We start from the raw sequence: 21,639 nt of genomic DNA on the forward strand, positions 1-21,639 counted from the left end.
GCACTGCCATGATTAATATCTCCTCGTCCATGGTGTTCACGGGGTGAAATGACGTCTGAAAACCTCTGACCTGTTGACTTCAGGCCTGCCTCTCCCCATTATGTAGTTTTCAAGGTGTAGTGCAGGGAAATATGATCCGCCGTGAACACTGTGTATTTTATTTTGAAAATTAACCGGATGTTTTATCGTGTTTCTGTGCACGACTTCCTGCCCCGCACGATCTGCTCTGTGCTGAATTGCTGCGTTGTGCTCCAGCGTCCGGCAAAAATAGAAGTCCTGCGTATCTGTTCCGGAGGGCACCGGAGTGCCGGAGCTGAGACGGAGCCGGAACGCAGCACAGCCGCAGCCGGTGGAAACACACACATTGACTAGAATGGAATTCTGTTGGCTCCGCTGCCGTGCCGGAGCGGAGACGCAACCAACACGCATCTGGTGGAAATTGGCCTTTAGATGTTTAGTAGGGATGCACGATAATATCGGCATGTCAACGGTATCGGCCAAATTTGCTTTAAAATGAAGTATCTTAATTGGCCAACATGCTGCTAACATTGGTATCGGCCAGTGTCAGCTTTAAAATGAACTATCAGGATTGGCCAACATGCTTTGCCTGAAGTCGCACAATGAATAAATATTACATAAATTGGAAAATGTTGTATTTCATGTCTCCATCTGCTAGTGGACCATCACAATAAGAGTATGCTTGCATAATATGATGTTAATCTACTACAGAAGACACTTGATGGTAAGTAAAATTAGGTAGGGAAAAAAGTGGATATATATTGATATTAGTATTGGTTATCAGTCAAATGAGTTGTTACATATCAGCATATTGGATATTGGCAAAAAATCCAATATTGTGCATCCCTAATGTTTAGTGCTTACAGCCTGGCACCTGGTCACTACCTTTTAAATAAAGCCCTGACCTCACTTGTGAACTGTTGTTGGCTGGGGGCTGCACATTCATAAACGTTGAACATAGCAAAACGAGGAAAATACAGGCAGAGGCATAGTATACCTTTTAAGATTTGTGCATGTTGAGGTGGGTGTGAAATGGCAGTTGAATTATTATAGCACTCTGCAAAGACTTAACAAGATGTGTGCTATAATCCAGTGACCCTGAATCTATAAAATTGCTGTTGGCATTCGGGCCTCAGCATTGTTTTTACACCAGCGGTCTTAAAAGGTTCCTCTCAAGCATTTACATGAGCAGGGTGACATTCCCTATAAAGAAGTGATTCAATGTATGGTCTTTTTTACTGCACAGTATTCACAGTGGAGAAAAAAATCCAAGCATAGAAGCATGTGTATTAGTCAGCATTCAGTGCTACATAGACAGAAGCTTCAATTTAGTCAGCGTGAAACCTTTAGGCCTATTTGATTATTGCTGTTTTTTTTCCAGGACGGTATTTCAATTTCTCAATATTGAAGGCAAGTGCTTTTCTTAGAGGAGGTGCAACAGACCTAAAGTATACTGACATCAGAAACCATGGCAACCCAGTGAGCAGATGAGTCAAAGGGTTAACATAAATGTGCAGTCTTAACTCAGAGATATGTGCTTGTGTGACATTACCTACAATTAGAGTATCTTGTCTAACACATTTTCTTCTTGCTGAAGGACGTAGGCACATGACCAATATGTGCCAAGCCATAATGGCTCTGTTTTGTATAGAATTCTTTGATGAATTGCTGGCATGGGTTATTCTTACTTTACAAAATTGCTCTTGCAGTTGTAGTAGACCAGTTGTGTGCATTTTGATCATGACCAGCATAAGTTTTCAAGGATATTCAAGAACCTTTGGTGTCCTTAAATTAGTGGTGAATTAGTTCTCGCCACTTCTGCAATCTGCTTGATTAGACATGCTTTGTCTTTCCATTAAAAAAACCCCCAGCTACTTTCCAAAGAGAAGACAGCCAATGCAGATGTTGAAACTGGTAGTATTAGGATCACTGCAGAAGGAAGCTTACAGGAACACTGATCTATTGTTTTTGTTGTTTTATTCAGAGGGAGAAGTAGTGTGCAGGGTGCTGCAGAGTAAGCTGTAGGGTGGACCGTATTTTCAACTGATCCTGTTTTTGACCACAGCAGCGCCTCGTGTGTGGCAAAGATTTTATCTGCATTCATGTGATTTTGGCTAACCATTCACGCTAGTCAGTGCTCAAATGATTCTTGATAATAAAAGCTCCTGTTATGAAAGCAGATGTTCTTGTTACAGCAAAGCAGAGTGATATGACTTACAACTTGAAAATATGCTGTGCCAGTGAAATCATTGTACTGAATAGGGCAAAGTAAAATCCAAGATGTGATATTATGACTTTCTTTTTACACCTCTGTCATATTGCCCTTACTGCTGCCACTGGTGCCTGGTTTGACATTGCATACTTTCCTTACCAGACTGTTGACCTATAATGTTCCTTCATTATTGTTGCAGTATAACTTCCTCTGACAAGTGGATGCATTTGGATCAATGCTACAGAGAAGAACTCCTTATGGACAACTTGCAAGACCACCAAATCAGTGGAGGAACAGATTTCCTACTGTGTATACTACTGTATATAATTATATATACATTATTTAGAAGGGTACTACTCCTCTCAACAGTCATGAGGGGGAGTTGGGTGTTAGGACTTGAGGTTCATGTTGGCTTTGATTTCTGTGCACCAGCTCTACAACCATCATTCTTCCAGGGTTTCCCACACATTTATTTATTTATTTGTGGCAGCCCGCCAGGATATCAGTATTTTCGGCCACATATAGGTTCTCTATTTTTGGAGCTGGACCGTTCATTAGGAGCACTGTTGAAATATATATACCGTTCTGTTATTCGGAGCACCACACTCTCGGAGCGCAGCACCTACTGTCAGGACAGACAGACAGAACAGCAGAATGCCATGTGCAGTAAAAGTGAAACTTAACCTTTCATTAATTCATGTAGAAATTGAAAACTTTCTTATAACAACAGCGCTCTCATTTTAGTGTTGTGCATTATTTTTCCAAGCTACTTTAAATTAAACCAGCTGTGTTGCCATGGAAACCATGCACCCTGCAGTCCAGTGCTTGGTCTAAAAGTTTGCTTTTACTTGCTTTTGCAGCAGCTGCTTCTCTAATCCAACTGACCTGATATGATTAGCTCTGATTGATCCAACCACAAACTAATTGACTCAGTTTCTCCACTGGGCATCTCAAACTCAACAAACTGCAGCTGAGGAAAAAAAATAGTCATGAAGCAAAAACTGTCTATTTCATCCCCTTAAATCACACAAATCTACATTACTGATTATAGAAGATAATAGAAGGAACATGAATATCACACATTGTTGTAGCTTATTTAGATCACATTCACAGTACTCTACTGGGTTAAGAACCTGTTACCGAGATAGGAATTTAATTATTCCAAGGACTGCACATTGAGAGTTTCTGCCCCCTCATTTCACTACCGCACATATCATTTATGTTTTGACTGTGAAATATATAAATACTAGGAAACAAAAATGCCTCAGAGGGAGAGCTGAAGAAGATCACGCAGCTCCAATACTTCCAATCTGACAAGATCTAATTGAGTCTCCCCCAAATTCTACAAGGACCTGCATTAATTACATTTAGAACACAGCAGTAGCCAAACATGCTGTACCAAATTACAGAACACAGCAATTACAGATATAAACAGAAAGCACAGAGCAATTTCAGGAGGAAAACACAAACATGGATTCTGGGATGTTTCACAGTAGAATATGTAGAGACGATAGACCAACATGGCTGCCCTCAGGATCCAGAATTGATGAGTTAGGCCAAATATAGGCTAATTGTCCAATATTATAAGTGTTTAAGTGTATTTATTTCAATTCAGTTTACATTTAGTTTTTTTTTTCTGCCAACCAAAGAGGACGTGACAACTTCATTGTACATGTTGTGCTTAATTTCCCTGAAATGAACAGTCTGCATTGGACTTCCAGATGGCACTTGTATGTTCAGCAATCCTTATTTTAAGATTTCTAGTTGAAGCCCACTTAAGTGTATACATTTTAAATATATAAAATATTAAACTTCTTATATGTATAGTATTATTATATATTATGTACAGTAAAATGACAGACACATCCCGTATTAGGAGTTAATGTGTAAACTTACTGAAGTGTTATGGGGTAGGTGGAGACACTTTCATATAGTGGCGTCTAGTAGGATGCTCTATAGAGACAAAGTGTGATGCATCATACTCTGAAAACCAGGCCCGCCAGAGGAAAACCTGCCGCAACAATATGCAACCAAGGGCTAAAATGCTTACAAAATGGCAGCACCTAGCTAAAAACATTAGAGATCAGCATGTCAAAGGATTATTTAGCACCTTATGTCTACCACAGAGGTAGAGTCTCTTCTCTTTACCTGGCTTATCTTGGAGAAATTATCCCACTGAATGGCCAAAAGGAAAATATGTCAGTACTCAAAACTGTTTGATCATTATTTAACCTAATCAAGATTAAAACCAGGCATTACATAACTTAGATAGCTTCAACCTCTACAGTTTGTCACACCAACTTAGCAAAATGCTTGATGCATGTAGGCAGACTGAATGGTAGAAACCCAAAGTTTTCCCATATCTTCTGCTGGTGCCTCCTGCCTTATTGCTTAAAAGCTCTTTGTTTTCGGTTCGGCAGCTTGTAAAAGTGTAGTTATGGATTGTTTACCCTATTGGTAGTGCATCCCATCACAAAGCAGCTTTTAGGCATTTTTATGTTGTTTGCTAGCAGATATAAATGACAAGGAGGCACCTTCACGCAATACAAAGTCAAGTACAGTGATGAATTGTTTTCCCATCTGGTGGGGGGCAGGACTTAAATGCACTCTGTCTCTATACCTTCAGATTTCAGGACTACAGTGCTTGCGCTTAAAATAAGATACAGGCATAGGAGACCAGTCTTTTTTGTGCATTCTCTGCTCTCTTCAAAGTGGGAGTAAGTAAGCCCAGTGACTTGCACCATGAAGCCAATCAAACGTGTAAAGAGAAACATGTTAAAGGGCAGGAACATGGCCTATTTTGTGATGGAGTACATGGTAACTCATGGAGGGATGGAGAGTAGCCTTTTTGATGGTTTCTCTGTATTCACAATAAAGGAGAACACATAATCTGCATATGGGCATTTCCATGCCAAAGATGTAAATGTGTGTGTGTATCTGGTGGCTTTGATTTTGACTTCACTGGGGCTTGGCAGTACATCGCACCATTGGACTTGTTTGTATTTAATCAGATTGACTGCCAACATTATTAATAACTGTGGAAGAAAGAGGGTAAAGGAGAAAATGAAGGAGAGGGGAGGGAAAGGTGCTGACAGAGAGCTGTATAATAAGCTTTTGTACCTTGGACATCTGCCCACCCCTCCTCTCTTTCTCTCAGTCTCTCCTTCTGTCTGTCTGTCTGCCTGCCTGTCTGTCAGAATCAGAGGGAATGTGGTGAATATTCCTTCAGGGGACAAGACACCTCAGGTGAATAGGGTACAGTTCTTAACTATAGATGCCAATTTGTTTGAAGAGAGATATTCGCACATCCAACTGTCTCAGATGCAGGTTCGTTGGAAAATATCACGTAAAATACCACACCATGAAACTTCCACAGTAGATTTCTGACAGTAACACATACATTTTTTAATTTACAAGTTTTCTGAGATTCTATGTTTAAATATGCAAATGACGCATTGTCAAGTTAAATATGCCAGCAATATTTCCAGCACAAAAATTTAAATACTGGGTAAAGCCAGGTTTAAAATTCTTGTTTCACTTTGTTGTCTATATTAAAGTCAAAGGTTTTTACTGGGGAGATTTTGGATTTCTCTTTTTATCACTCCATAAATCAAAAAATACTGTCAACAGTGATAAAAAAAAAAGATACATTTTCGCCTTGTTTTTAGGAATAAAGTGTTCTATAAATCAGGCTATGATATTTGATTTATGAACAAACCCCTCTGTAAAACCTAATAGATATAACCATAAAACTTTTCAAGTTGAGGCATTATTAAATTCAGTATGCACTTCTTGCATACATTTCCAGAACAGAAATCTGAACTAGAATAAGCACCTGAATGTTTACTTTGGACATTTTCTTCCTGCTAGTCTGAAAGAAGACATGTTATGGAAGCAAAGTAGCTGTAGATCTCAAAATTGACCACTGCTTGAAAAAACAATGTTCTCACCTGGGGTGTCATGCCTTATCTGATTTGCCATACCCACATTTCAGTTACATGTATGGATGATAAAATACCTTTTTTGGTTTTAATACATGTAGATGCTGTTGCTTTAGTGTGTTTTTTTTGGGAGGGCTTTTATATATGCTAAAAAGAAATATAAACAGAAAATAGATTGCGAGTGGTCACTGTCTTGTTGATTGCACCCCAACCTTGAAATTGCTCTTTAAACAAGTATTAAGCTCTGAGAGTGAAGACCGCAGACAGTTTAAGCTGTGTTGGAGAAAGCCCATGTCCACTCATTGATATTCAGAGGCTCTATGAGTGAGAGCTGTAAACAACCAGAAAGCCCTGGAATTGGCACTCGAGGCATTGCAGGACACACACACACACACACACACACACACACACACACACACACACACACAGTCTCTGGTTTCTTAACAATGCTAGACATTCACATGTATTCAGACTCTTTTTGAACAGAGACACACAAGCCATAGCCCCCACCACACTCCCTCACTCCCTCTCTCTTTTCCTCACTCCCTTGCTCTTCTTTCCTCCCCCTCTCTGGGTCTGCACCACATCAGCAGCAGCTGGAGAGTGCAGCATAGCATTTCAGAGCAGAGCAGAGACGAGGAGGGCAGGGCAGGCAGAGTGGCCCTGTGTGGGCCATCCAGTGGAGAGAGGGAATCTGCCCGCTAACGTTGAGCACATCTCTCCCTCTCTCTCTCCCTCTCTTCTCCAGAGCTGCAAGCAGAGAAACAACCAAGCTCCTCCTCCCCTGCCACTCAGGAACTGATGACAAGGCTGGGCTTTTTACTAGGAGAAGGGATCCCGGGTACGGCACGCATACCTATGGACGACAAGAATGAAAAGAAGGTATTTCATTTTCTCCCTCCCCTACAACTCCCTCCCTCTTCCAATAGCAGCTGCTGCCACTGCTGCAGCACACAGATAGAGAGATAGAGGAGAGAGTGAAAGGATGAGAGGAGGGAGTTGTGACAGTGTAACAGAAGAATGGATTTTTTTTGTTGCAGCTTGATTCATTTTTTCCCCCTGTGCATTATCTTTGGATGGGGATTTAGCAGCACCTCTGGGAATATTTTTTTTTTTGGCACAACAAACAACGGTAACTGTCAAACTGTTTTGTTTGAGATTTGAGTTAAAAATGTTCTAAAGAAAGTAAATGCATATTTAAAATTGGCTGCATGTGGTTTTATTCTCTCTCTGGTGTGGTGTATGAGTCTCCCAGTAACTTGAGTGCTATTCCAGGGGCTCTTGAGTATGTAACAAGAGTGTCTGAGCCCCGGTCCAGAAATAGAGTTATGTTAGGTCTGAGCCTCAGTTTGTTTGGCTCTACTAATTAAGATGGGGCTGTGCGAAAGAGCAGAGCCCAGCACGCTACGCTTCCCTCATTCATCTCGTGTCTCGGACACATTTTAACACTGAGCCGGCAATCCTGGGAACAGGAAAGAGACTTAGAAAGTATTTTATGAATCATGTTTAATAGTTGAAATGTGTGTAGTGTAATGGTTTTAACTCCTGTTTGTGTGTGTGTAGGTGTGTGTGTTTTCAAAACTCAGCTGGGGAGGACATTATTGTCATCTGCCAGCAATTCTCTTTTCCTCCATACTGCTGTTTTACAACATGTCTTAAACTCAGCATGTTGTTTTTAGTTCTGCTCAACAGTAAATTATTAAATGTCAGTAAGCTGTTTGGCTTTTAATGTGATTTGTTGGGTGGCAAGAGCTCTGGGTGCAGCCTTAGGCTGGAAATTACCAGGCAAAAACTACCAGCATGCTGTCACAAAAAAAAACAGGTGGGACTTAGAAATGGGAAATGATATGTCGTTAATATTAGCATTCCACAAGTTGCTAATGACGCCTTAAGCCATGCAATTTCCCTCTTATTTGGCTGTTTGTATTCTCTCAGCATGTCACCGCACAAACATGTAGACATTTAAACAGCAACAGTCAGTATATCTTGATCGACATGTTAGTCCCACTCCTGTCTCAAGTTGGCTAAGCACTGGTGAGTCTTACTGTTTTGGGAGATCAGTCGGGTTGAAGAAGAATGAATTGTTTGCAGCAGAAACACTGCTGTAATGTTTTAAGCAGGACAAAGATTTGTATTGTTTAACAAACTGATTTAAAATCACAACATATGTACAGTAAGTACTGTAGTTGTTTGTAGAATGGTCCTCAAACATTTTAGATTATGCAGTGAGTGAAAGAGGCTTTATAACAGGTTGGGGATGTTTGGGTTTAGGTATAATGTTAGAAATACTTTGTGATGTTTTGCTGAGATTTTAATTGGAGGACTTTGTTTGAGGCAATGCACAGGCTTGTAGTAAATGGTGCTTGAGAAGCCAACTGTGGGTGAAAGTTCCACAGGCAACAAAATATCTCCAGAAAAGTTGGTGTATTGAGGATAAGGATTGAATTAATTTGACCTGGGCTTATAAGGGTGGTTTTTAATTAGTGCATTATATGTCTGGGGTTGTGTTTGTGGAATAGTAGGACAAGAATGACCTTCTTGAGCTACAGTATATTGTGTGCAATCAGAATACAGTTGAAGGAAGATGGGGAGACAGGACAAACCAGCTTTAATTTGGATCTCTACGGTTGTCAGTTAGCTCAAACAAAGATTCAGCTGCTGTATGGTTGTCGGACAGGCTTGGTGGCGTGCATGAGAAAGGTAGCTATTGTGTCACAACAAAGTAGGGACTTTTTCCCTTGTGAAATTCTCTTCAGGCTTATTTCGGTTCTTCCAGACATATGAGTGTGTAATTTTCAAGCCTTGCTCCTTTTACAGAACTCATGCCCTTCGGCTTGTGTGTCATGCTCACACGTAAAAGCCTTGTTTATTTGCAAGGGAATTGTTTGTATTGCTTTCACATGATCCAGGTAAATAGGCAATGAACTTGGATCCAATCATTCTTTACAGTTTTCTCAGTACTCCCTCCAAATAAGGCCGGAAAAATATTTTTTGTTGTAGTTATTGCCGCTCATGCTGAAAAAATGTGAACGTGTTGCCAGCTGACAGTTTATATTGGGTTGACTTCATACTTCATTGACATATTTGATTAGTAGAGCACATTCTTGGTGTACCTTAACCCCTTTCCCTGATCTTTCCTTTCCTTTCCCCCAGTGCTCTGTGACTAGCCAGGGTATCAGCCCCTGCTCTACGCTGACCAGCAGCACGGCGTCTCCCAGCACTGACAGCCCATGTTCCACACTCAACAGCACGACCAGCCGCCCACCTCTCAGCCGCTCCAGCCCCTGTGGGACCATCACAAGCCCCAGCTCCACACTTGAGAGCAAAGACAGTGGAATCATAGGTGAGAAATAGCCACTTCCTTCATCATACCTGAATAGCAATCTGTATGGTGGAGGAAAAACAGAAGCTAGTCGCACCCATGTCCTTACTTAGAGGTACCCTAGTGGAGTTTTTGACTAATATTTAGCATTATATAGCAATTTTTTTTGCGAGCAAATCCTGTTTTCTTTGTGTTTTGTGGTGGACGCAGTCACATTCTTGCCACAGACTTTACGCTACTGACTGTGGTAATGTGCAGATTGATGTAATAATGGGCCAAGATGGCAGCAAAACAAACAGGTAGCTAGCTATTTGTATTCAAGACAGTTATCTTAAAGGGACAATTAGCCACAAAATCAAAAACACAAAAGTTTTCCTCTTATCTGTAGTGCTATCTGTCAATCTGGATTCTTTTGAGTGTTGGAGATATCGGTTGTAAAGATGTCTGCCTCCTCTCAAATATATTTTGACTATATGGCACTGGGCTTGTCGTTGTCAAAGTGCCAAAAAAACACATTTGAAATACTCAACAGCAATGTCTCTTTCCAGAAATCATGACCCAGTTAGTCAAGATAATCCACAGACCTTGTTGTGAGCAGTTTGATGCAGGAACTATTTTCTTTCTACCAAACTACACCTGTCAACTATATCACCACTCAGAAGGAAGGGTGCATCAACTCATAGACGAGAGGCTTGTGCTCGTGACAGCGCAAAATGTAAATCTCAATGGTGTCCTCCTCGGCTGTTTTGTAATGTTAGTTAGCCCAGTGGTGATAGATAAGCGTGCAGTAAATGCACACTCTATGTATTTTTTTGCCACTTTGAGTACCATAAGCTGAGTACCATCTAGTTCCATTATATTGGAGAGAATGCAGACATCTCTACGGTCAATATCTCCAACATATTTAGCAGCTCATGCCAAAACAATCTAGACTGATAAACATCACTACAGGTAAGGAAAAATAACATTTTTTTTTTTAATTTTAGGGTGAACTGTTCCTTTAAATTGGAAACGATGAAACAGAACTAAAGCATTCAACAGACATTCACGTGTGAACCCAAATAACATAAAGCAAGATATAGAATGTCTGTCAGATAACCTCAAACTGACTTCACTGTTGGTTAAAACCACCTGTGGTGCCTTTGCCAAAATAGTCAGCAGCCATGCAAGGAATGCCAGTGATGAGCCAAGTCAGCTGCAGATCCAGTGGGAAACCAGGCACAGGGAATCAATAGCAGAGTTAGGAGCGTGAGTAGCCCATATCAGAGTAATAACAGAAAATGGCAGCTTACCAGTGGCTACATCAGTTGCTGGGTTTGATAAATTAAAAAAAGATATATATACAGTACAGGCCAAAAGTTTGGACACACCTTCTCATTCAATGCGTTTTCTTTATTTTCATGACTGTTTACATTGTAGATTCTCACTGAAGGCATCAAAACTATGAATGAACACATGTGGAGTTATGTACTTAACAAAAAAAGGTGAAATAACTGAAAACATGTTTTATATTCTAGTTTCTTCAAAATAGCCACCCTTTGCTCTGATTACTGCTTTGCACACTCTTGGCATTCTCTCCATGAGCTTCAAGAGGTAGTCACCTGAAATGGTTTTCCAACAGTCTTGAAGGAGTTCCCAGAGGTGTTTAGCACTTGTTGGCCCCTTTGCCTTCACTCTGCGGTCCAGCTCACCCCAAACCATCTCGATTGGGTTCAGGTCCGGTGACTGTGGAGGCCAGGTCATCTGCCGCAGCACTCCATCACTCTCCTTCTTGGTCAAATAGCCCTTACACAGCCTGGAGGTGTGTTTGGAGTCATTGTCCTGTTGAAAAATAAATGATCGTCCAACTAAACGCAAACCAGATGGGATGGCATGTCGCTGCAGGATGCTGTGGTAGCCATGCTGGTTCAGTGTGCCTTCAATTTTGAATAAATCCCCAACAGTGTCACCAGCAAAACACCCCCACACCATCACACCTCCTCCTCCATGCTTCACAGTGGGAACCAGGCATGTGGAATCCATCCGTTCACCTTTTCTGCGTCTCACAAAGACACGGCGGTTGGAACCAAAGATCTCAAATTTGGACTCATCAGACCAAAGCACAGATTTCCACTGGTCTAATGTCCATTCCTTGTGTTTCTTGGCCCAAACAAATCTCTTCTGCTTGTTGCCTCTCCTTAGCAGTGGTTTCCTAGCAGCTATTTGACCATGAAGGCCTGATTCGCGCAGTCTCCTCTTAACAGTTGTTCTAGAGATGGGTCTGCTGCTAGAACTCTGTGTGGCATTCATCTGGTCTCTGATCTGAGCTGCTGTTAACTTGCGATTTCTGAGGCTGGTGACTCGGATGAACTTATCCTCAGAAGCAGAGGTGACTCTTGGTCTTCCTTTCCTGGGTCGGTCCTCATGTGTGCCAGTTTCGTTGTAGCGCTTGATGGTTTTTGCGACTCCACTTGGGGACACATTTAAAGTTTTTGCAATTTTTCCGGACTGACTGACCTTCATTTCTTAAAGTAATGATGGCCACTCGTTTTTCTTTAGTTAGCTGATTGGTTCTTGCCATAATATGAATTTTAACAGTTGTCCAATAGGGCTGTCGGCTGTGTATTAACCTGACTTCTGCACAACACAACTGATGGTCCCAACCCCATTGATAAAGCAAGAAATTCCACTAATTAACCCTGATAAGGCACACCTGTGAAGTGGAAACCATTTCAGGTGACTACCTCTTGAAGCTCATGGAGAGAATGCCAAGAGTGTGCAAAGCAGTAATCAGAGCAAAGGGTGGCTATTTTGAAGAAACTAGAATATAAAACATGTTTTCAGTTATTTCACCTTTTTTTGTTAAGTACATAACTCCACATGTGTTCATTCATAGTTTTGATGCCTTCAGTGAGAATCTACAATGTAAATAGTGAAAACGCATTGAATGAGAAGGTGTGTCCAAACTTTTGGCCTGTACTGTATATGTATTGGTAATGACATATGCTCTGCTGACCTCTTAGTAATCTTTTTTTGGCATTTATGCTGCACAGCACAACTGACAGCACAGATTTATCTGCACACACTTTATATATTCTTATCAAATATTACAGTATTTCCCATGAAACTCTTCTATTTCTAATTTGCAATCTGAGAGTATCACCACCACTTAATGATTTAGACCAGGAAAGTCTCACCTGCGTCATGTCCCTCATTCATCATTTTCTTAAAGCTTTTGGATTTTTTTGTGGAACTGAATAGCATTTATGTCAGGTTGTATTCATCCTCTACCATGTGTCAGTTTTCAGCATGTATTGAGCCGTTCTGGTATAAGAGAGCATTGAGGTGACAGTTGCCACAGTTTAACGTCGTATTGTATCTCTAGTAATAGCCCTGTAAGACATCTGGGGATTTACACAAGCTGACAGGAATACGACGTAGTCTATTGATACATTAATCCATCTGCTGTTCCTACTCACAAACCTTCCGGTGGCTTTACAAATGTTAGAGATTCATTCTGAAAATGGCTTTTGAATTTTTGTAGTGGGAATTCAATAGCAAGTTCTAACTGTATGATCCTGCCGTTATCCTCAGTTGAACTTAAATCATTTCTGAGGAGAGATTTTGGGGGAAGTTAATATCCTCGCATGAACTAACTAGATTATTACACATTTTATGCCTGTTTAGGTAACTGATTGACATGATTGTTCTGCAGTAGATAGCAATGCATGCCAACACCAGATACAACACAACAGTTTGGATTACCACTACTGCAGGGTTGACGTAACTGATTGCCATGAGTCAGTCATTCTGTCCCCCCAGAGCAATATCAAAGCTAGCTGCTAAATAATTTATGGAAGCTCTGATATAGTATCCTCCAGCATTAAGCATCGACATGCTGCCACCCAGGATGAGACAAACAGTAATGTTGCATGTGTTGTGGTCTCTCTTACCGTTAAGCTACTTTGCTTTTGTCAAATCGAAATTTATTTTGTGAGAGAAAGACACGATGTGACGTTGGTCTACCCACCCGCCCTGATCAGACTGTGCAGGCACGGACGAGAACAAAGCTATGTTGTGTCCACAAGTCAGATTCCAGCTGGTGATTAATGTTGCCTGCTCTTTGAGGTTTGACTCTGAGTCTGATTTCAAAAGCACATTAATGTGGCTTTGTACTGCGTTAAAAGCTCCTTGGTGGAATTGGGGAGATTTTGCAATGTCTTAACATTTACAGAATAGCTCCCTGAGGAGTTTCTACATGAGGTTCCTGCAGAAGGACTTATAACAGCCCTGCAGCAATGACCATTACCAGCTCTTCGTATGTTAAAATGACACACCCACTATATGCTTAAATGAATAAATAATGATGTATTCATTGCCAGGTGCTGTAGTTCAACAAGTAAGCAATCACTGTAATCTCTTCTACTACTAAAATCTGTGATGATGGCTAATGCCATGCTTAGAGCATGCTTCTGTCATGAATTACTTCATATTTGCAAAGGTACAGTACAGGAGTCAAAGGGGCCAGGATGTGTTGTATTCAGTGCTAATTTTTATGACCATTTTATTTGACTAAAACTATACTAAAATAGTCAATAAAACTTTAGGTTGGCTGAATATGATAAAAACTAGCAAGCACATTTGACACAGGACCAGACTAAATAAAAAAATAACTGCCAAAATTAACACTAGTTATATTAATATTAGTGATGATGCAACGTGCTTCTGCATTATGAAATCCAGATTAGGAGTGTGTGATGCAAACGCAGCCAGCTGGCCAGTCAGTCCCAGTCCTCTGACTGTTCTGATGTTTCTGTATCCAGCTGCAGCCCGTGTACCTTTGGCCCTTCACTCATCTTTTAGGCCCGTAATAGATGGCTGGGTCGGCCTGAGGGAGGATTAAAGGATTTGTTGTCATGTTAGCAAAACACCTGTCTGAACCCAAAAATACTGAAGACAGTTTTAAACACTAGCTCTTCAACGTTACATTTTCATATATTTAAGTGTGAGTTTTGTGTCGTAGCACAGCAGCCAGTTGGTGTTTATGCTGTATTATATTGGATCCTTCAACTGATGATCCGTGAAAACAACAAAAGACATTCGAAGAGTCTGGGCTGAGGAAATGAATTCAAGACCATGCCATCATGTCTTTCCAGTTTTCATTAGTGCAAGCAGACTGTCTGTGTAAGTATGAAATCAGGTGGTGAACAGTGTTGATAAGGGCAATGAGGAAAAGCAGGGAGTTATTCAAAGTTAAAAGTTCCATTACAGCTCAGTATCTCATTAAAGATGAAGACAGATAAATGTTCATGGCACACAAAGAGCGTCTTACCTCCCTCGCTCGCTCTAATTCCCTCTCTGTTTTCATCTCCCCCCAGCCACCATCACTAGTTCTTCGGAGAATGATGACCGCAGTGGCTCCAGCCTGGAGTGGAGTAAGGATGGCAGCCTGAGAGGCAGTGGGCGCCATGGCCTGGCACAGAGTGTGCGGGCTGACACCTGCTCTCCTGTGGCCGAAGAAGACTCCAACAGTGCCACAGCAACGCCAGCAGACACCCCATCCAGGACGGACCAGCAGCAGCAGCAGCAGTCCAACACATCAGCAGGGGCCCCACAGCCTCCAGGTCACTCACCCGAAGGACCCATTCCATACCCTTCACAGACATCATCTTCTTCTCTCATGATGCCGAGGCCGAACTCTGTTGCAGGTAAGAGCCCTTTTTTCTGAGCCCTTGACATCTGGATGTCTTCTGTGATGAGGAGGGAAAGGCATGCGTCTGTATACCCTTCCTCATTGACTGTGTGCATACATTTAGCGTTACATGAAACATTTTCCTCAACTTTCTTCTTGTCGCCTAGTAACCTTTGTTATGCTGAAAGTAAAACTCCGACTCTGCGCTCGGGTGTCTCACTGCATTACATTGCCAGTCAGTTCAAGATTGTGACGCTATGATATGACCGGTGCCTGAGGCTGACAAATTTGGTGACAATTCTAGTACAAGCAAGTGACAGACACAGACAGGAAAAAAGCATGTGTAGACATAAAGGGAACGAGCTGTTTTTCAGAAGCCAGGTTGTGCTTTTCAACGACGATCAGGGTATCAAGGCAGCAGTTTGGGATTAGGCAGCTGTTGTATGCTGTGCCTCAGCCCTGCCTGCCATGTCAGACCTAAACGCAAACCACTGTCTGGCTGATCTGTTCTGCATTCCTGCCCTGGAAACTCCCTGTTATGGCTCGGCTCGCCATATCCACACAGCTGTCACAGTTGTTGATATCCCTTCGCAGCCCCCTTTTCCCCCTCTGTCTTTCCCCCCTTTTCCATTCCCAGATCACACTGCCTGCCTCTGTTTTTGCTGTTGCTGCCTTTGACCTTGGCCCTGTTGTTGTAACTCACGCAGCCGAAAGTTTTACATCTTCCTTTAAAACTAGAGTCCATAGCCGAGTTGAGAAGTTGATGCAAAGACCAACAAAAACCAAGCCTTCACTGAATGCCATGGATGAACGAGTATTTGAGAACATCATTTTCAGCTCTGTTCCCCCCTTAGGATTAACTAAAGACAGTTGTTGGATTTGAATGTGTAAGTAAACTGTGAAATCACAAGCAGTGTAGTCTGCAGCTCTACCTACAATCACATGCTGTTTATACTCCATACCCAGGGGAACATGCTGCACGTGCTTGACTTGACTGTAGACACTAGAAATGACAGCAGTATAAAGATGAGTTAAATGTTTGCTTGTCACAGCTGTGTCAGCGCGAGTTGTGTGTAACTCTATTTTAGGGAAGATGAAGATTGTACCGAGGTGAGGGTAACACCGTTTGAAGAGCAGATGAACTTTGTCACATGGCATTGTACAAGTAGACAACTTCATTGGTGAGGCGAAATCACAGGAAATTGCAAAGGCAAGGGCAGGCTGTGCAGAATTGGGGAAAGAAGCATATAAATGTAAGTGTACTCAGGTCAGACCAGTAGCCAAGATACTGATAGGTAAAAAAAAAAAAAAACTTTTAGACTGAGACAACAAATAAAACACTAGAATTCAGACTGAGATCAGACAGCGCAGTAAATCGCTCAGCATGTGAGTATTTGTGTTTAGCTGGGAGATTATGGTCAGATTTTGTTGCTAAGGAGCAGACAGGGTGAAAAGAGTTTTACCCATTTCACCTGGATACCACAGCTGCCAATGTATTCAAGATCAAATGCTTTATTGCTGTAAAATATGCCTCCCTTGGGTTTGACCTTGATGAAATACAGTAGCTTTTCAGTCGTGTCTGCTACTTCTACAGTGTGTTTTTCTTCTATTTGATGACATCTAGCTCAGGTTTCTATTGAGTTTGAATGCACTTATTGTGAGTCGCCTTGGACAAAAATATGTGCCAAATGAATCTAATGTAATGTAAAGGTGCCATGTTCATCTCAACGCCTTGACAATTTGCAACAAGTAGCCCATTTATCCACCGAAGGTAGAGTTATTTGGTTTGTTAATACTGTCCTTGCTGGGTACATTATGAAGAGAATATGATGGAGTAGGTTTAAGAGATGGAAGCAGGATAAATTATACATGGTTGATGCATAACCTGCTGTCAGACATAGATGACATGTCATAGCTTATGTTTGGATTTCACATACTGTGCACTGCTTTTGCACATGACTTTGATAATGTTTCTATTTCTTTGCCCGTGTAAACACAAAGTGATACACGGCACTGTGCTGTTCAGTGGCCATTTGATTGTTCGATGAGGCCATACCCTTTTACATCTCATCATTATTTTGCTGCTGACATAAACCTCAACGGTGCAGACACACACCGACTCATAAAGCCAACAGAGCAGGAAATATTTGACTGTTTATGTGTGTTGCATTGCGTGTGAGTGCCAGTCGCCTCGTCTCCCCGTGTGCTCCAGGAGTTTATTGGCTGATGTCATAGTTATGCAGCGTTGCCCTCTAGGGTCCTGCAGAATTCACACCTCAGATTTTACGCTGTGTGGCAAAGCCCTGAGAGAGGACATCAAGGACATGGTGAGACAACTTCATTTATGGCCCAGACCAATTTATGTCAGTGTCACGTTGTGCCAAGGACAATACGTCTTTTCAGTTGGTCCGAAATGAAATTATATTCAATAAAAAGATCAATGATTCTAAACAAGCAAATCCCGAAGCAGAGAGAAGTAAATGGATGAGATACCGTTGTACAAAAGGAAGAAATATGTATGCATCATTAGCGCATTGTGTGTGTGCAAAAACCTTGGTGACTGTTTTCAGTTGTGTGGTTCTGTATGCCAGCACATTGGATAACGAGGTGTCTGCTGTGGACAGGGAGCGAGCAATACTTCAGATCATAGCAGATAAATGACCCCCCCCCCCCCCCTAAAAATTGCTCGGGTTGAAAACCATTATTTTTTTATTCCATATTCTTTTTATTCAGTAAACTTGCAGTCCATACTCTTGGGATGAGAGTCAGCAGTTCGAGGTCTGAGACCATTTCGCTTTGCTTGAAAACGTTGGATTGCTCCCTTTGGGTTAGGAGCGACTTCTGTTCCAAATGAGGTCAAGTATCTCAGGGTCTTGTTGACAAGTGAGAGTAAGATGGAGGATGAGTTCCACAGGAGGATTTGTGTGGAGTGGGCAGTGATGTAGACCTTATACTAGACTGTTACAGTGAAGTGGTATGAAGCAGAAAGGAAGAAATCTCTCTTTTACAGTTATCTACACTCCAAGTGACACCTATGGTCATGAGCATAGTTGTAACCGAAAAAGTGAGATCTCAGATACAACCAACCAAAATACTTTTTTATTTTTCTGCTGGGTGTCTGGATGCACCCGTAGGCACAATATGAGGTGTTTGGGACATGTGAAAGGAAGTCTGAGTAGCTGTCCCTTGAAGCTAAAAAGAGGCAGTTAAAGTTGTTTGGGCATCTCTGGAGGCGTCCTTGAGGCATTCAAGTATGTGGAGACTCTGAAATGGACTCAGAGCATGCTGGAGGGATTTTGTATCCCACATGGTCTAGAAACACCTCAGGATCATCCAGGAAGAGCTGGAGTGTGTGGCTGTGATGAACCATTATGTAGGAGGGATGGATGGATGGATGGATGGATCAATATATTGCATCTGTATCTGTGTTTTTATGTCTGTATCGATTGACTAAGCAATGGAATATCGAGTTAACAGCCAGTCAACAGAAAACATGTAGTTGCTGTGAGCTACAGCACAAAGGCCAAATTTCTAAGAGGCAAAGTGGATTTCACAATCTGTCTCATGCAATCAGCAGGTTCATAGCTGTGCCCCTAGAATGCTAACTATGTATGTCGAAGGAATGTCCGCATATTACCGAGAAATGTCATTTGCACTGCCTTGGTGAATACACACACTCATACTTGTGGCTAGCGTGTCCCCGGGCTGCTGTGGGAACTCAAGCAGCACTGTGTGGAGCCTGCATGTGTTGTGGCAAGTTGCACAAATGTTGGCTTGCACCACCTGTCACCGCCAACAGAGCTGAATTCAGATGTCTCTTTAGGAGCAGTCTGTAATTGTATCATTAGTTGTTAGTCTAAGGAACTGTGTTAGCCACCATTCTCCATAGAAAATACTTTTTTTGCCAATTCTCATAAGGCAGCCTTAAAAAGCTGTCACAATGGCAACCCCAACAGCCACCACAGACATTTATCATCATTTAATGTCAAAATATACCCTGTTTTGAAACTAATAGCTCACCACATGTAAGAACTGTGTGGGATACATAGAAGGCCAGAGAAATGTGGTTGGCTATATTTTCTGGGCTTCTCTGTGTTTTCAGAAAACCTATAAGGGACAAAAACATTCTCATATCCTTGCAGAAAACAATCCTTATTCATTTAACCTCAACAACACAGTCTTCTCTCTACAGTCCAGTATTAAATGTCGGCTGATACAGCTCTAATCTAACAAATGACTTTTTTTTGCCAGGAATATAAATGGCTGTTTTAACTATGATTCAGTTTGATATACAGTATCTAATTCAGTAAAATTTGATCCAAGACTATTTGATTCTAATTCTAATTGCTTTCCAATATGGTGCAGTTTTATTAAATGTGTACAAATTCAGTAAGTACCAATCTAAATTGTTTAACCATTAAATAAATGTGCAATAATGCAAGTCAAGTTAAGTGAACAATGTGCCTCAGCATGACTGTCTAACTGTTACAGAGAGAAGAGCAGGCATGGGATGGTATGACGATTTCATGTCATGATATCCTGGCCAAAAGTAATTGTGATTAACACCATTATCCCGATAATTATCAAAATATGCATACAACTAAAAAAAGGGCACTAAAACTTACCAGAATCACTTTACCTTACATTTAGATAAGAAACAGATATTTTTATTGCATGACAGAAGGACACACATGTTATTTTAGTGATCGTCTTCAGGCTTTTCAGCCATCTAAAATGGCATCATATCTTTCAATATGAAGTATGCAGATACTTGATCAAGATCTTTTGTGTTTTTGAGGTTGGTGCATATGCAGCCTGTTTTTGTAGTGTCACTTAACCCTGATGATGGAAACTCACCACAATCAACTTCTGTTTTTTATTGCAATCAGAGATTAAGTCTTATATCATCATATTCCTGGAAGACAGTATGTTTAAACAGAAGTAAAGGCTGAATATATTTTTGTAACTTGGTTATCTCTGTCTTTTTGTATGAAAAAATATCTCCTGCATTTTGTGCGGGACAATTTTTAAGGTGTTTAATGATTTTAGTGTGATCAGTGTTCACCTCATATTTCAGTCTGAGCAGTCAGGTAGTGTGTTCTATGGCTCCGGTGTCGTTATCATTACTTGCAATCCAGCATTTTAGAAAATACAAATGAGTCTTGTAATTGATGTCATGCTGGATTTCACCTGTAAGGTCTTTTCTTTAAGTGCTCGACACATTAACAACACCAACCTTTAGTCCACACTGAAGCTTTCAAATGTCAGATTTTGCAGCACCCATCAAAGTTTGTGCATTTAAAAACAGTTTGTAAAATGGTTGACAACATTTCATTTCATGCATCTTGCACTCTTTGCCACCTTCACCCTTTAATATACTTAGGTAATAAGAATTCTATTTTTGAGTCATTCTTGCTAAGCTTTTTAAAAACGATTACAGAGTCAAAGGGCCATATTAGTTGTGGCCACTGAAATTCCATGGTTTTGAAATCTTAGCTTGAGCTGCTTGTGGTCAGGTTTCTCGGACTGAGTTAGGGTCACTGTGGCTCAGGAATGGTGCTACAGTGCATCTGTGGTGTTTTGCTATTCAACAGAGCTTTGTGGTCTGAGCCATGTTGAGGTACGGTACATACTCATTTGTTTCTACTCCAAAGTCCTCTGCTCCTCTGGAAAAACTCATGCTCTGTGATAATGGATCCAAGATCCTTTGTTAGACTGTGTCTTGACTTCAATCTCTGGACTACTGACAAGCAACTTTTAGGATATGTTGTTCCTTTCAACATTGACAAGGTAAGGTTTGAGTAGAGCTCACATCTGTGTTTTATTAGATGGACTGAAGTCATCTCCACCTGGTCCATGTGAGCACAATCTGTGACTCAATGATGTTTGCACAGGTCAGACAGTAATTTTTTCTCAAATTAAAAACTCATGTCTGTCAGTACTGCAGCATGAAGGTTATGACTTTTTAAATTCAATATGCTGTAGTCTCTTTGTAGCACCGGAGCAGGAAGGCATTTAACTGTTTTATCTAATATAATGTAAGCTCATGTCTTCTCTTGTGGTTTTTTGAGACAAGATTGTCTCCTGTAATTTTTGGATCGTTTCAACCTGTTCTTGTCGATGTTTTGTGATGTCTTCAGGTAGCCATAGAATTCTCCTCCGCCTCCAGCTTTATGTAAAGATTGATCTGTTCAGTTAGAGATTGAAAAGAAAGCAGAAAGGAAACAGATAGCCCATTCATATCGTCTGGCTCTCTCAAAAGGTCACAGTGGCATCCTTTAAAATGTCCACGCTCAGAGAATTGTTGGTGCCTCTGTGTGTCACAGCAGGAGCAAAATAAAAACCTTTGCAGAGATCAATTTGCTTCAGTTTTGAGGAGCCATTTAAAATTCTGCTCAGTGGCAATCCATTGACAGATCAGAACTTGCCAAATGCCTAATCTCAAAGGGACAATGTGCTAGCTAACTACCCTCTG

At 41.2% G+C, this 21,639-nt stretch overlaps 1 protein-coding gene across 6 annotated transcripts in view; it reads left to right on the forward strand.

Moving 5' to 3' along the window:
• Positions 1-21,639, forward strand: part of tanc1b (tetratricopeptide repeat, ankyrin repeat and coiled-coil containing 1b) — a 137,625-nt gene that overhangs the window by 64,054 nt on the left and 51,932 nt on the right. For all 6 annotated transcript variants that reach the window (XM_078174484.1, XM_033617695.2, XM_033617694.2 and 3 more), the window contains 3 exons: positions 6,920-7,053; positions 9,325-9,514; positions 14,851-15,180. In XM_078174484.1, the coding sequence (XP_078030610.1) occupies positions 6,920-7,053; positions 9,325-9,514; positions 14,851-15,180 (654 nt within the window). The remainder of the gene's footprint in view (positions 1-6,919; positions 7,054-9,324; positions 9,515-14,850; positions 15,181-21,639) is intronic.

This window comes from Epinephelus lanceolatus, chromosome 14 (assembly GCF_041903045.1).
Source record: "Epinephelus lanceolatus isolate andai-2023 chromosome 14, ASM4190304v1, whole genome shotgun sequence".
Taxonomy (NCBI): Eukaryota; Metazoa; Chordata; class Actinopteri; order Perciformes; family Serranidae; genus Epinephelus; species Epinephelus lanceolatus.